Source organism: Sebastes umbrosus, chromosome 20 (assembly GCF_015220745.1).
Source record: "Sebastes umbrosus isolate fSebUmb1 chromosome 20, fSebUmb1.pri, whole genome shotgun sequence".
Lineage (NCBI taxonomy): Eukaryota > Metazoa > Chordata > Actinopteri > Perciformes > Sebastidae > Sebastes > Sebastes umbrosus.
This window is the reverse complement of record NC_051288.1, coordinates 14,819,554-14,833,114: the sequence shown is the minus strand read 5'-3', so window position 1 is coordinate 14,833,114 and position 13,561 is coordinate 14,819,554. Positions and strand designations below refer to the sequence as shown.

Genomic DNA, 13,561 nt, shown 5'->3' with positions numbered 1-13,561 from the left:
CTGTGCTTCTAGCCAGCTAAAGACATACATTTTGGGAAAAGTGTCAACAAGTGTATTATAGCCTTTTTCCTAACAAGTGCCTTTAATTGTATTTAGTGTGACTATTCCTATGTCTGTAACCTGCTAAGTCGATTCATCTAGGAAAAAAATAATGTTTATTAAAATGAATGAAAAAATACAACCTAAATAGTGCATTAAAACAAATCAGTAAGATAATGTAAAAGAAAGGTGAAAAACAGCTATATAATGTATCTTTAAACAGTAAATTAACTGTAAAATACTGTGAAATTAATAAAAAAAAAAACAGTTCAAACTGTATTTTTCATTAACAGTACAAAGCTGTAAATTTCAGCGACAGTATAATAATGTTAATTTTACAGTAACACAAAGGCAACCCTGCTGCCAGTTCTTTACTGTTATTCTACTGGGAAATTCTTAACAGTGTGTAATAATAATCTTGCAACATGTGGAATCTGCACATCTGGAGACATCTTTAATACTTATAGCATGTGAATGTTTTTCATAAAGAATACATGTAATCTGGTTGGTTCAGACCTCCACTGCCTCCCTCTGCTATATGGGCGTAAACGTTGTTGGGTAATGTTTTAGTTGTCAAAGCAGCAGAGCAGTTCTTCTGCCCCCCTGTGGATAAAGTAACCACCGCATGGCGAGCTTGGTATCCTGCCACCAAGGTTAGTCATTAACCTTGTCTTCTCAGTCACTCAGGGCACCACCAGGAGAAAGCGGGCAGCAGCAGCAGCATACTCTCTCTGTCCGTCCGAGGCATGCTGCCGCTCGGCTGTAACATCTCACCACCATGGGCGACTGGAACCACCGTGTGCAGGAGCAGCGCGCTTTGTCCACGGAGGACGACGGCGTCACCACCGTAGTGTTTCGCCAAGTGGACAGCCGTGACGACGACGATGATGATGATGATGATGAGCGGACAGAAGCGAGGATTTACCTGCAGAACCACCACGAGGAGGAGGGTGATGCTGAGGAAGCGAGAGGAAGCGAGGAGGAGAAGAAAACAACGTTGTGTCCGCCGGCGTTTTGCGTCAGGAGAAGAAGCGTCGCAGAAGGAGACGCGCTTGAAGGTAGAAGAGCGCACTTTACTTTTTTTTTCTTTTCCAGTTTAACTGCATCTAAACTGTCTCCATCCTTCTAACATCACATGTTAATGAAAGTTTACAGGAATATGCAGTGATAAGAGAGCCTTCCTGGCTGTGTAGCCTCACGTTATACAACCGTGTCCACGTCATATCAGTGATAACAGTGCGTAAATCACGTGGAGGCTATTAGCCTATTAGGCAGGGATATAGCACAGTTAAAGTCACCTCACACATTTTTACAAACTTCTTTTTCTGGCAAAAGTTTCATAATTTGTCACAGTACAAGTGGGCACAAATGATGTGAGCTATGTATAAGAAATAATCTTTAATGAATGTAAATCAATTTTATAAGAAATCATTTTTAATGAATTAAAAATAAAAATCAGTTTTATTATTTCAGAATAAAACAGTCATATTTCATGGGGGTCCATATCTCTTAATTTCTGGCACAAATTACGTAATTTCATAATTTGTCACAGTACAAGTTGGCACCAATAATGTGAGTTATGTGTAAGAAATCATTTCTAATGAATCTGTTTTATTATTTCAGAATAAAACAGTAGTATTGTAGGGTGGTCCATATATCTTAATATCTGGCACAAATTACATAAATTAATTTACAAAAATTCATTTAAATTACATAAATTCAGTTTTATTATTTCAGAATAAAACAGTAGTATTGTAGGGTGGTCCATATATCTTAATATCTGGCACAAATTACATAAATTAATTTACAAAAATTCATTTAAATTACATAAATTCAGTTTTATTATTTCAGAATAAAACAGTAGTATTTTAGGGGGGGTCCATATCTCTTAATTTCTGGCACAAATTATGTAATTTCATAATTTGTCACGGTACAAGTTGGCACCAATGATGTGAGCTATGTGTAAGAAATCATTTCTAATGAATCTGTTTTATTATTTCAGAATAAAACAGTAGTATTGTAGGGTGGTCCATATATCTTAATATCTTGCACAAATTACATAAATTCATTTGCAAAAATTCATTTAAATTACATTAATTCAGTTTTATTATTTCAGAATAAAACAGTAGTATTTTAGGGGGGGGTCCATATATCTTAATATCTGGCACAAATTACATAATTTCATAATTGTGGGCACCAATGATGTGAGCTATGTATAAGAAATCAATTTTATTATTTCACATAAAACAGTAATATTTTATGGGGGTCCACATCTCTTAATTTACGCCTAATAATAACTATAATATGATGCCCATGAAATTAAAGTGCTGTAAACCAGCTTGCATCAGCCTTAAAGAGGAAGGATGACTGTGCACTTTTACAACACCAGTAAGTTCAATAAGTAAGTGCCCAACAATAAAAGAAGTGTGAGAGTAACAAGGGTTTTCCCATCTTTGTAACTTTGTATGAGGAAGAATATTAAACATAAGAAAACTTTAAGAAAACGTTAAAATTCCATTTAAAAGACAATGAAAACAAAAACAGAAAGCGAGAACAATCAAAATTAGAAAGAAATTGCATTTTTAAAAAGCAAAAGCAAGCAAAGAAATAGTTACAGATTAATAACAAGTTTTGTGTCTAATTTGTTGGAATGCCACTGCAAACAATAATGTTTTAAGCCCTAATTTAAATAAGCTGACAGTTTTCAGGTATTCGAAAGTTTACAAGGAAGTGAGAAATGCACCCACTGCCTCTGGACATCAGTTCCACTTTTGTACCTGGTGAAAAGGACAGTTAAAGTCACCTCACACTTTTTTATAAAAACGTTTTATTAACATTTTTTCTGGCACAAATTACATAATTTTATAATTTGTTACGCCACAAGTGGGCACCAATGATGTGAGCTATGTATAGGAAATTGTTTTTAATTAATGTAAATCTATTTTTATTATTTCACAATAAAACAGTCATATTTTATGGGGGTCCATATATCTTAACCTACGCCTAGTAATAACTATAATATGATGCCCATAAAGGTAAAGTGCTGTAACCCAGCTTAGCATTTGCATCAGCCTTAAAGAGGAAGGATGACTGTGCACTTTTACAAACATCAGCAAGTTCAACAAGTGCCCGTCAATAAAAGAGGTGTGAGAGTAATAAGGGTTGTCCTATCTGAGTAACTTTGTATGAGGAAAAAACGTGGCTTTATTTTGTAAGGCAAGGCAATTTTATTTATAGAGCACCATTCAGACACAAGGCAATTCAAAGTGCTTTACAGGGGCGAGAGAAATACAGAGAAATGCATTAAATATATTAAACATAAGACTGTATGAACACATTGAAATGGTATTTAAAAGACAATGAAAACAAAAACAGAAAGCGAGAACAAGCAAATAAGTAAAAAAATGAGAGAGTAAATGCCTTTTTAAGGGAAGACACCCAAGTGAATAGGGTAAAAAATTTAACCAATAGATATCATCATGATACGTCCCAAATTGATTTCTTACATTAAGACAATTCTTTTTTGTTATACAAGTTTTCTGAAATGTAATGTTTAAATATGCAAATGAGACATTATCTAATGCTAACTTTTAGCAAATTTAGGAGAAATCTAAAAAACGCAAACAGACAAAGTAGTAAAGTAAACAGCTAAATGTGTATTTTGGATGTTTTCTTCGCAGTAGTCTGAAAGAAGACGATGAAGATGTTATGGAACCAAAAAAGCCCAAAAGTCTTTTTGCCTGGTGTGTTTCCCATTAAAAAGCAATAAAGCAAACAAATAGTTGCAGATTAAGAATTTGTGTCTAATTTATTGGAAAGCCACAGCAATTATGTTTTAAGCCCTGATTTAAATAAGCTGTTTAAACAGTTTTCAGATATTCAAAAGTTTAAAAGGAAGTGAGAAATGCACTCAGTGTCCCTTGACATCAGTTTCTCTTTGTGTACATTTTGTACCTGGTGAAAAATAACACACATGTCATGTGAAGAAGAAAGATTAACACTAGTACTAGAGAATAAATGTGTACATCTCCTTGATTTAAAATGTTATTACTTTGTATAAGTATTCTCACACTAAAAGATAATTATTATTTTACACAGTAATTCATTATTGCTTACAGACTGTCAGTAAAATAATAACGTGCTGACATGATCATATAATGTATTACAAAATTATTTTGTCCAAGTCGATGATTCAAAGCTGATTTAATAAACAAATCAATGTTAACGCAGTAATGTAACGCTCTAATAATGATCCTGTCTGTGTCTATTGTCTACTAGGCATTATAATGGAACCCAGAATAAAAAAAACAGGATGTCTTTGGCTCAGTGCAAGGGTTAGGAAATCAAATATTGTACATGACAAATGAAAGTAGACCACACATTGTGGACAAATACAAAGAAAGATGACTGAGTGACCTCAGGTTGGAATTTAATCTCCACAGGCATATCAGTGTATTTTGTTCCACAGGCAGGACTTGCAAACACTACACTGCTTTCTTTTGTTGTTTTTTTCAAACTGAATTTTGTACCCAGGCCACATGGAGTTCAATAACATACTTTCTACTTCACTTTAGACGAAATGTGGAACAGTGATACCCCTCATACCTATCTGCCCCTCCCACCCTAACTCCCTGTGTTTCTCTCCTTCTTTTCTCTTCTTCTCAGATTCAGAGAAACCACAGAGATGTCCAGGTCTTGGTTTGTTCTATGCTTTCCTGTCAACAGTTTTCTTCTCCATCATTGCCCTCTTGGTGAAAACCATCCAGGGTGTCCACGCCATAGAGATCAGCGCCATACGCTGCTTCTTCCAGATGCTCTTCACTATGCCGTTACTCATCTACCATAAGTAAGCATGATGGAGAAACTCAGATATTTAGATTTCCACAGTTAGACAGTAAAACGCCAGGTTTACACATGCATTTACTCCCAAACAGTCTGTATTTAAAACCAACAATTTATATGTTGTGATTAGATTAAGTGCAAAAGCTCAGCAGCGAAGCAGGGCGTATCCCTGCCAGTAATTTATCTTCCTACATTTGTGTTCATGCCTTGTCGCCCACCTCCTAGACTAATACCCTGGCTTAACATACAATCACTGCTCAAACAAGTTTATGTTGTCAAAATGTTGTGAGAGACATGTATTATTATTATATTCCCCTCAGCCCTGCTGATGGAAACATATACCATGTAAATCCAGTGTTGGGAAGATTTTGAATATTGGCTTCCCACATGACGTTATTATGCTTTTAATATCCTCATAAATGTTCTTATAAATTACGAAAATGTCTTTATTTGAATGTACTGATCAATAATAGCACACTGTAACATTTTCACCCAGCAATACTGTTAAAATATACAATGAATTTCACATCTGATCATCAGTTCTTAATTGCAACAGAATTAAATGCATTCAAGCTACTATGAGGAACTTTTATTTTGCATTGATTTTGGCGGCCCCTGTGGACAAAAGCTGTAGTGTTTCTGAGTACCAGAGTCCCTTTAGAAAACCTCTCATTTTACAGCAGCAGCAGGGTCTGACAGTCTGCCCCGCTTAGTCCTGGTTCTGGTTCTCCTGTGACTCCCTTTCCTCCAGCAAGCCCAGCAATACAGCCTCCCAGTGGGGACCGGCGAAGCAGCGAGGCGAAGCTCTGCTCCTGGTCAGAGGATGACCCGATGGCATTAAGAATAACTATATAGAAATAGCCCTATATTCTCACTGATGGTCTTGTTTGCTTAAGTAGGCATCAGTATTAAATTGAGACTGTTTCAGAACCAATTAAAAGTTCCTCACAGTAACTTTAAATAAACCATTAGAACTGAAATACTATGCAATTATATAATTTAAAGTTGTAATAGAGACATGTGCATGTTTTAAACATCTTGTCCAGTATTTCCCCAAGGTTTCTTTGCACCAGAGACATAATCTTAGTAGAGTAAATATCTTTTTTTTTTTTTTTTTTAAATAATGTTTAAAGCAAGCCAGGTGAAACTATTGTCATGATGTATACAATAACATCCCTTCCACCAAACAAAATACAAAAAAACACAAGTAATCGAACTAACTACGGAAAGATAATATAGCATCTAGCAATCATTCATTTTTATTCCACTAGCTTTATGAGTCGCGATCATCTTTGCATGGATGGATAGAAAACCACTTCACTTTAGAATCACCTTGTGACCCCAAGAATCAAAAATAAACTTATCTCCCAAAGACTGCCGCCAGTATTTCTACTCATTCATTTACCTCTTCATCCATCCATCCATCCATCCATCCATACGTCCTCTTTGTTTTTCCATTATTCACAATCAACTCTCCTCCTCTCAATTCAGCCCAATCCGTTCATCTGTCCATCCATCACTGTCATCTCCACATTACTTACCCATCTATCTATCCAGCCGTCCAGTCATTTGTCATCTCTCCGCTCACTTTGCTGCTCAATTTGTCTCCATCCGTCCCCGTCTGAAACTCTCTTTATTACTTCCTCTGTCAGTCGGTCTAATCATCCATCCATCCAGTCATTCATTCATCCGTCATCCTCGTATCTCTGCTCCTCCAGGACAGGTTTCCTTGGTCCCAGAGACAAACGTGTATTCCTGGTGCTTCGGGGTTTCATCGGCTCCAACGCCATGATCATGCTCTACTATGCTGTTCAGCAGATGCCGCTAGCGGACGCCACAGTCATCATGTTCAGGTGGGAACTTAATTGATTGTGGATTAGAGGAGATTATACTAATACAAATGGATTTTATCCTCCCTGAATTGTACGCCTGTCACCTTTTTCGCTAATCTCATTTTCCTTTTTTCCTCTTAATCATCTCTCCCTCCCGTATTTATCAGTAATTCATTAAACATCTGGGATACCTCATCTCTTAACTTCCCTCTTTATTATATTTATTTATCTGTACCCATATATTTCTTACTTTTTTCCTCACCTCTATCACTCTCCCTCTCTTACTAATTTCCTCTTTCTTTCAGTAATCCAGTCTTTACCTCAATCCTGGCCTGGATCTTCCTGAAGGAGAGATGTACAATCTGGGACTGTGTCTTCACTGTTTTTACCATCGCTGGAGTCCTCCTCATCGCCCGACCACCATTCCTCTTTGGCGATCATCAACGTGGCATTGAGGGCAACTACACCAACCACATCAAGGGGACTATCGCTGCCTTTGGAGGTGATTTAATAAGCACAGTACTTATATAACAGTAAAGTTTGTTTGACCATAATAAGTAGGTCAAATTGTTCTAAATCGGAAGTATGATGCATGAATTTTGTTCAGACCCCTGGTACGTCTGTCAGTCAGGATTACCATGGCAACCAGGGGAATTCAATGCAGTAGTGGAGCTACGTCTCCTGGCACATCAGGGTTAGCTGGGAGATACAGTCTTTCCAATTAGTCATGGTTCTACTCTGGGAAGGTCTCTCCCTCTCTTCCAGTCTTGGTGCTCAAATAGTTCCTCTCCATGTGTTGGTTTAGGGTTCTTTCAGATTTATAAGCACCTAAATGCACCAAAAAGTGACATTCGCCACTCTGCCAAGAAACCTAGTTTTAGCTGTTTGGATTTGCGGTTTGAATTTTTCCAACTAGCAGGAATGGCTAGTTTAGCGACAGACATGCCCACTTGATGACAAATCACATGCAGTTTGGGTCAAGTCAGCACACTGACACACTGACAGCTGTTGTTGCCTGTTGGGCTGCAGTTTGTCATGTTATGATTTGAGCATATTTTTAATGCTAAATGCAGTACCTGTGAGGGTTTTACACAATATTCGTCATTGTTTTGTGTTGTTAATTGATTTTCAATTATAAATATATACATACATTTGTATAAAGCAAGCATATTTGCCCACTCTCATGTTAATAAGAGTATTAAATACTTGACAAATCTCCCTTTAAGGTACATTTTGAACACATAAAAATGTGTGATTAATTTCGATTAAATATTGTAATCGATTGACAGCCCTATTATGTAGCCATGAAGCAGTAGATTTGAAAACATATTGTATTTGACCTTTAAGCCTCGTATGTCTTTTTAATTGGTTTATCATTATTCTTCTGATAGCTGTATTCATTCAGTCTCTTATTTTTCTATTTAATCATAGGAGCCATTGGGGCTGCTTTTACATTTGTTGTCCTTCGTAAGATGGGGAAAAGCGTCCATTACTACCTCTCCGTCTGGTACTACGCTGTCATCGGTTTCATCGAGTGCATCATCACTGTAACCATCCTCGGGGAGTGGAAAATCCCGTACTGTGGCCGCGACCGCTGGATGCTGATGCTGATCGCCGTCCTGGGTATCGCCGGCCAGACCTTCCTCACAAAGGCCCTGCAGATTGAGAAGGCCGCACCCGTGGCCCTGGTGAGGACTATTGACGTGGTGCTGGCGTTCATCTTTCAATTTATTTTCCTCAACCGTGCGCCGACCTTGTGGAGCCTCGGCGGGGCGCTGTGCGTGGTGGTGAGCACTAGCGGGGTAGCACTTCGGAAGTGGTACACCAGCTCTCGCAAGTGCTGAGAAGGAGAAGCAACGTAGAATACTTTGGTATTACTATTTCTTCTTTTTTTTTTTCACTATCATACGTTCTTGATTTATTCTGTATTTTACTTGTTACTTACAGTACATGCAAACCTTTAAGGAGGTTTAAGCTCTATGGAGATTCACAATAGAAATATAGAAGGATTAATCTAGTAGAGGTCAGTTATGAGTTCATGATTAAATTCAAATTTGAATTGTGCTATACGTGTTAAATACAGGAATGAAAAATTGCTGCTGCCCCGAAACCATATCCTGCTCCTTGGAGCCTGAGCAGCGAACTAACTGCATATTCAACACAGATTTAATCTATTTTCTCCAAAGTCCAATTTCACCATAATGAAGCCGTTTTATGAAGGATATCCTCAGTCCCATTTTCCATTTGCTCTAGCCAAAGAGAGAGGTGTACTGCATCGCGACCACCCATACTGTGTTACATAACTTGGCAACAATAGTATACTGCAAAAAAAAGTATATAACATATGCCATTTTATTCTGGTATGCACTATCGAATCAGTATCTGCAAAAAATACTTAACATATTTGTGGTGCTGACAATACAATCAGAAAAAGGAAATGTAATGCAAACCAAATGAGCAGTATTAGCACTTAAATACTCATTTCTGTTTAGCAAACCTAACGTGTTGGTTAGAAAGACATTGCAGATATTTGAGTCAACAAAAAAATATAAAATATAAAAATAAAATCCCCTAAATTGGATACAAATTGTTACTTGAAAACAGCTGTACGATTCACTCAGGGATCTCTTGCCTAACTGCTCCTAATGCCTATATGAATCCAATCCATGAAGAATTTATTCCTTTGTGATTTTATTTTTCTTCTGTCTCTTCTAATATAGTACAAGATAATAAGCTAATATTCATTATCATCCAATCCATAGTTGATAAGTTCTTAATATCTTTGAAGTGCCTTAAGTCGGGAGCTTTAACCTCCAGCTTCCCTTAGTGGAGCTGCTCAGTAACCAGCAACTTGAACTGGGCGGCTCTCAGGTGTGATTGCGCATAATTATGAATATGAAGTAGGGTGCTTCTGAAAAAAAAGTCAACCCAATAAGTAATGATTTTTAAAATCAAAGATACAGCATTTTCAATGGGGCACCTAAAGCATGACCGTTATCCCCAAAATGATTTCTTACTTATCTCAGGAGAACTAGCACTTAATGTCCTCCTTAAGCATCTGATAAAGTCTAAAAATATAGTTTCCACGATGCTCAGAAGAGGGGTGTTGTTGTTTGCACTTTGTCTCTGCTAGAGGGTAGAAAAAGTGTCAGTAACCTGCCACTATAATCCAACAAAGAAGCGAGCATACAAGGATTGCTTCTAGATAACGACGTCCTCTTCCTAGAGAGGAAAGATGAGAGATGAAACTACATTAAAACAGCGTAGGTTGTTCAGTACGAACATGCCCTGCATCAGTCAGTCGAATAGTAGCAAAACAGTTACCAAACTTGAAAGCTGATGTTGAGGTTTTACACTTGAGTATACTTGTTTTTGTGATGAGCATCAGTGACTCATAACAGCCGTCTGTGATTCTTGTGCCAAGAAGAGGATGTCTGTAGTCACCTCATGATCATCATCCTGTATCTGGCTGAGAAATAAGACTTAAAAATAGTCTTAAAATACATTTCAATGAGAGATTTCAAAGCAAAAAAGATATTGTGCTAAAAGCATTATTGTGTTTTGTCCTAAAAGGTCAGCACTGTCCTCAGCTGCATAGTTAATCAAAGGTGATCTTTATGTGTTTTGTAGGAAGCCCCAGAAATCCTGTTATTTCAAGGGATGTGGGTTTCCAGCACAGCAGCCTGTGCATTTAGCGAAGAGTTTCCCACTGTCATGACTGATGAAGTCTCGGTGCAACTGCAGTCCTCTGTTGCGGGAATGTTTAATTGGGTGAAATACGGCTAGACAAGGACAGCAATTAGTGCTGCTAGACTGCTATTTAATATCCTGCAGTTTCTTCCTCGCTATTTTTTCACACACTGCTGTTTCTGTTCTCGTGGGTTGAGAACTGTGTCGGCACAGCTGCACATCACCAGACTTAACTCTTTCTCCTTTTATCTGGTAAATCACTAATAGACTGAACTCTGAGTTTGCACATTATTATTTTTTTTGTTAAATCTGTGACACTTCCTGTGACAGTGATGTATGTTTGTACATTCTTTTCTTTAAACGGGACCTGTTATGCTTTTGTGCTTTTTCTCTTTCCTTTAGTGTGTTACATAGCTTTTTCGTGAATTTAAAAGGTCTGCAAAGTTACAAAGCCCAAAGTCCACGCCAAAGCAGAAACACTGTTCCTGAACTGCCTGAAACGCCTAGCTTGAAGTCCCGCCTTTTCTTCCGTAACATGGTGATGTCACCAAGTAACACATTTTGCCTAGCGGGTAGTTTGGCACGCAATCAAACAAAACTAGTTAGAGCGGAGTCCGAGGAGTTTGTTTCGGTTGACCAATTGTAACAGAGTGGGCCAGTTGACCAATCAGAGCAGGCTGAGCTTTTTGAGAGGGCGGGGCAGGAGCTTAAACAGAGCATTTCAGACAGACGGTGAAAAGAGATGCTGCAGAACATCCGGTATGAGAAAGACAAAGCTTTTTTTGAACATTAAAGCATGTAAACATGTTCTAGTAAGAAACCCAGATACAAGTATGCCCCTGAAAATAAGCATAATAGGTCCCCTTTAAGAAGCAAAACAAGGATTCCAGGAGGAATATTTAGATTTACAGTGAACCTTTCTATGCTGGAGAAAGCACTCTCCTATGAGTGCTTATTTGATTTTTATGTCCATGTAATTTGCTGTGGTTATTATGATTAGGACTGATGTGGTATTTTATTACCAATACCAGTTATAATAAAACTATATATCAGTTCCTAAAATTCTTATCCTACCCATTAGTTTTAAAGAGTCTAATATAGTTAAATGATTCATTTGGGTTCATTGTACGACAAGCCCTGGGAAAGTAACATCAGCCAAAGTTTGAAATAGAATAAAATCCCATGTGATCCCAGTATCATACTTTAGTGTGGAGGAATATATTTAAAAGCACTGTGACATTGTTTTTTAATCATTGTTCGTAGTACAGTAGGCTGTTATGGTCACTTCAGATGTTCTAATTTTCCGTTATTCTTGTTTGATTTGCTTTGACGTAGATTTTTACCTCAGATTGCTAGTTTAGTTGATTTGAATGCTGGTAGCGTAAACACAATGTGTTGTATTTCCATAAAACGGTTAGGTAAACATTTGTTTCAGGACCTATAAGCCTTACAAAGAAGAAGCTGTTTTTAGGGATTTTAAACTATGCTTTAATAGTATTTATTTTACTATTTCTGTAATATATTACATCAACATATTCTGTAAGATGTATATATTTCTGCATAGTGATTGATTATATTTAGTATACTATGATTTAGTAATAAATTCTATATGAATATTATAACTCGTATTGTCTGTGGTCTTGATTTGTCTTCTGAGGAAAGGTTATTTTTCTGCTTCTTTTTCACAACTCACTTGAGAAATCGTGCTTCATTATGTCTTTCTAACATGACTGAAACTTGTGGAGCAGACCCAAACTGTGTAGAGGCATTGTCTGCACTCAAAGCCCATGGTGTCACCATGGTGTCACCATGGTGTTACCATGGTGTCACCATAGGTGACAATGGTGCAAACTACTGAGTCAGGTAGAGTGCTCAGATCAGAATAGTACCTGGCTGAGTGGATTGTAGTCATTGTGTGTACGTGTGCATGCAGCTTGTTTGTCTCTTTGAGCATTACACCTTTGTTTATTCCCCACCCTTTGTTTGTACACAGTTGTGTGAGGCATTGTGTATTCATGCAGAGCGGCTGTGTTTCAACATACAACCCATATCTTGCTAAAAAAAAAAGGATTATACCTTCCGCAGAGGGCTAACTGCATACAGACCTTCCTCTGGATCTGTGTGTGAAGAAGCCGAACTAGAACAGAGTAGCTCATTGTTGTAGGGGAGAATTAGGACTATCGTGATTCTAAAGATGTCATGTATAAAAATGAAAACTACATTTTTTATCTTCAGCTTTAGTACTATTTTTTTATGTTCTCAAATTCAACACGCAATCACCATCAATTTCTATAAAGCGCAGTCACCTGTATACAATATACCGTATAGATAAAAGTCATACTATACAGATAAAATACAACAAAGATTATAGTAGGACGTATTTTGTTGATTCTATGTAACCTACAGTAGCCCAAAAAATTGTATTTGGGACCCTATGATCAATACTATTATTATCAGTATTATTATTATTATTGCATCAGATGCAACAGTAGTATAACAGTAGCTTCCTGCACATGTAATGAACCTTTACTGACAGCAGAGGGCAGGAGCCACAAAAACAAGGATGTGCTCTTGAACGCTACTTCACCTGAAACTCTATGTTTAGTTTTGCCTATTCGAATGCTTTTTATTAATGTTTCACAGTCATGAACTGAATAAACAAGATTTGTTTGTCCAGTTTTCCCAGTTGAATTATTAACAACCACATAGATTAAAAAATAAAATAAAAGATAAGCTTTTATTAGAATAAAACAGCAAAATAAGAGAAACAAACATTAAAGCATGTAAGGTTAAACATTTTTGGGGAAATTTGCAGTTTGTGTTAAGAAGTTTTCTTTGGGAGTTTTCTTTTTTTAGTTATACTATCAGATTAGGTCAAAGGTGTGTGTAACTAATACGATTCTGTGTTATCACTATATCTACAGTACCTTATTTGTCAAGCAATGGCTTGTCAAATACTCTCTCTCACACACATACATGCAATCTGTTTATTTCTCTCCCTTCTTTGTACACTTTCTTTTTTTCCTATTGATTATTTCAAAGCTTTTTTTGCAAGTTATGAAGTCACATGAGATGTTAATGGCGTGGTTAAAATAAAGATATGCTGGGGACATTGAAAAAAAGAAAATTAACCTTCGCCCTCCTTTTTTATCAGGGAG

At 37.1% G+C, this 13,561-nt stretch overlaps 1 protein-coding gene across 1 annotated transcript; it reads left to right on the top strand.

Annotated features, from left to right (window-relative positions):
- Positions 1–632: 632 nt before the first annotated feature.
- On the top strand, positions 633–12,025 carry slc35g1 (solute carrier family 35 member G1). Its single transcript, XM_037754324.1, has 5 exons — positions 633–1,097; positions 4,705–4,885; positions 6,600–6,734; positions 7,019–7,215; positions 8,145–12,025. The coding sequence occupies exons 1-5, from the start codon at positions 818–820 to the stop codon at positions 8,555–8,557; spliced, it is 1,206 nt and encodes a 401-aa protein (XP_037610252.1). The 5' UTR covers positions 633–817; the 3' UTR covers positions 8,558–12,025.
- The last annotated feature ends 1,536 nt before the right edge of the window (positions 12,026–13,561 follow it).

What these genes read in the sequence shown, in the direction of transcription:
- slc35g1 (XM_037754324.1), top strand. Translation starts at nt 818, where the DNA reads ATGGGCGACTGGAACCACCGTGTGCAGGAGCAGCGCGCTTTGTCCACG. An exon ending in CCGTTACTCATCTACCATAA is followed by an intron (nt 4,886 to 6,599) that starts GTAAGCATGATG and finishes CTGCTCCTCCAG; the next exon opens with GACAGGTTTCCTTGGTCCCA. An exon ending in GACTATCGCTGCCTTTGGAG is followed by an intron (nt 7,216 to 8,144) that starts GTGATTTAATAA and finishes ATTTAATCATAG; the next exon opens with GAGCCATTGGGGCTGCTTTT.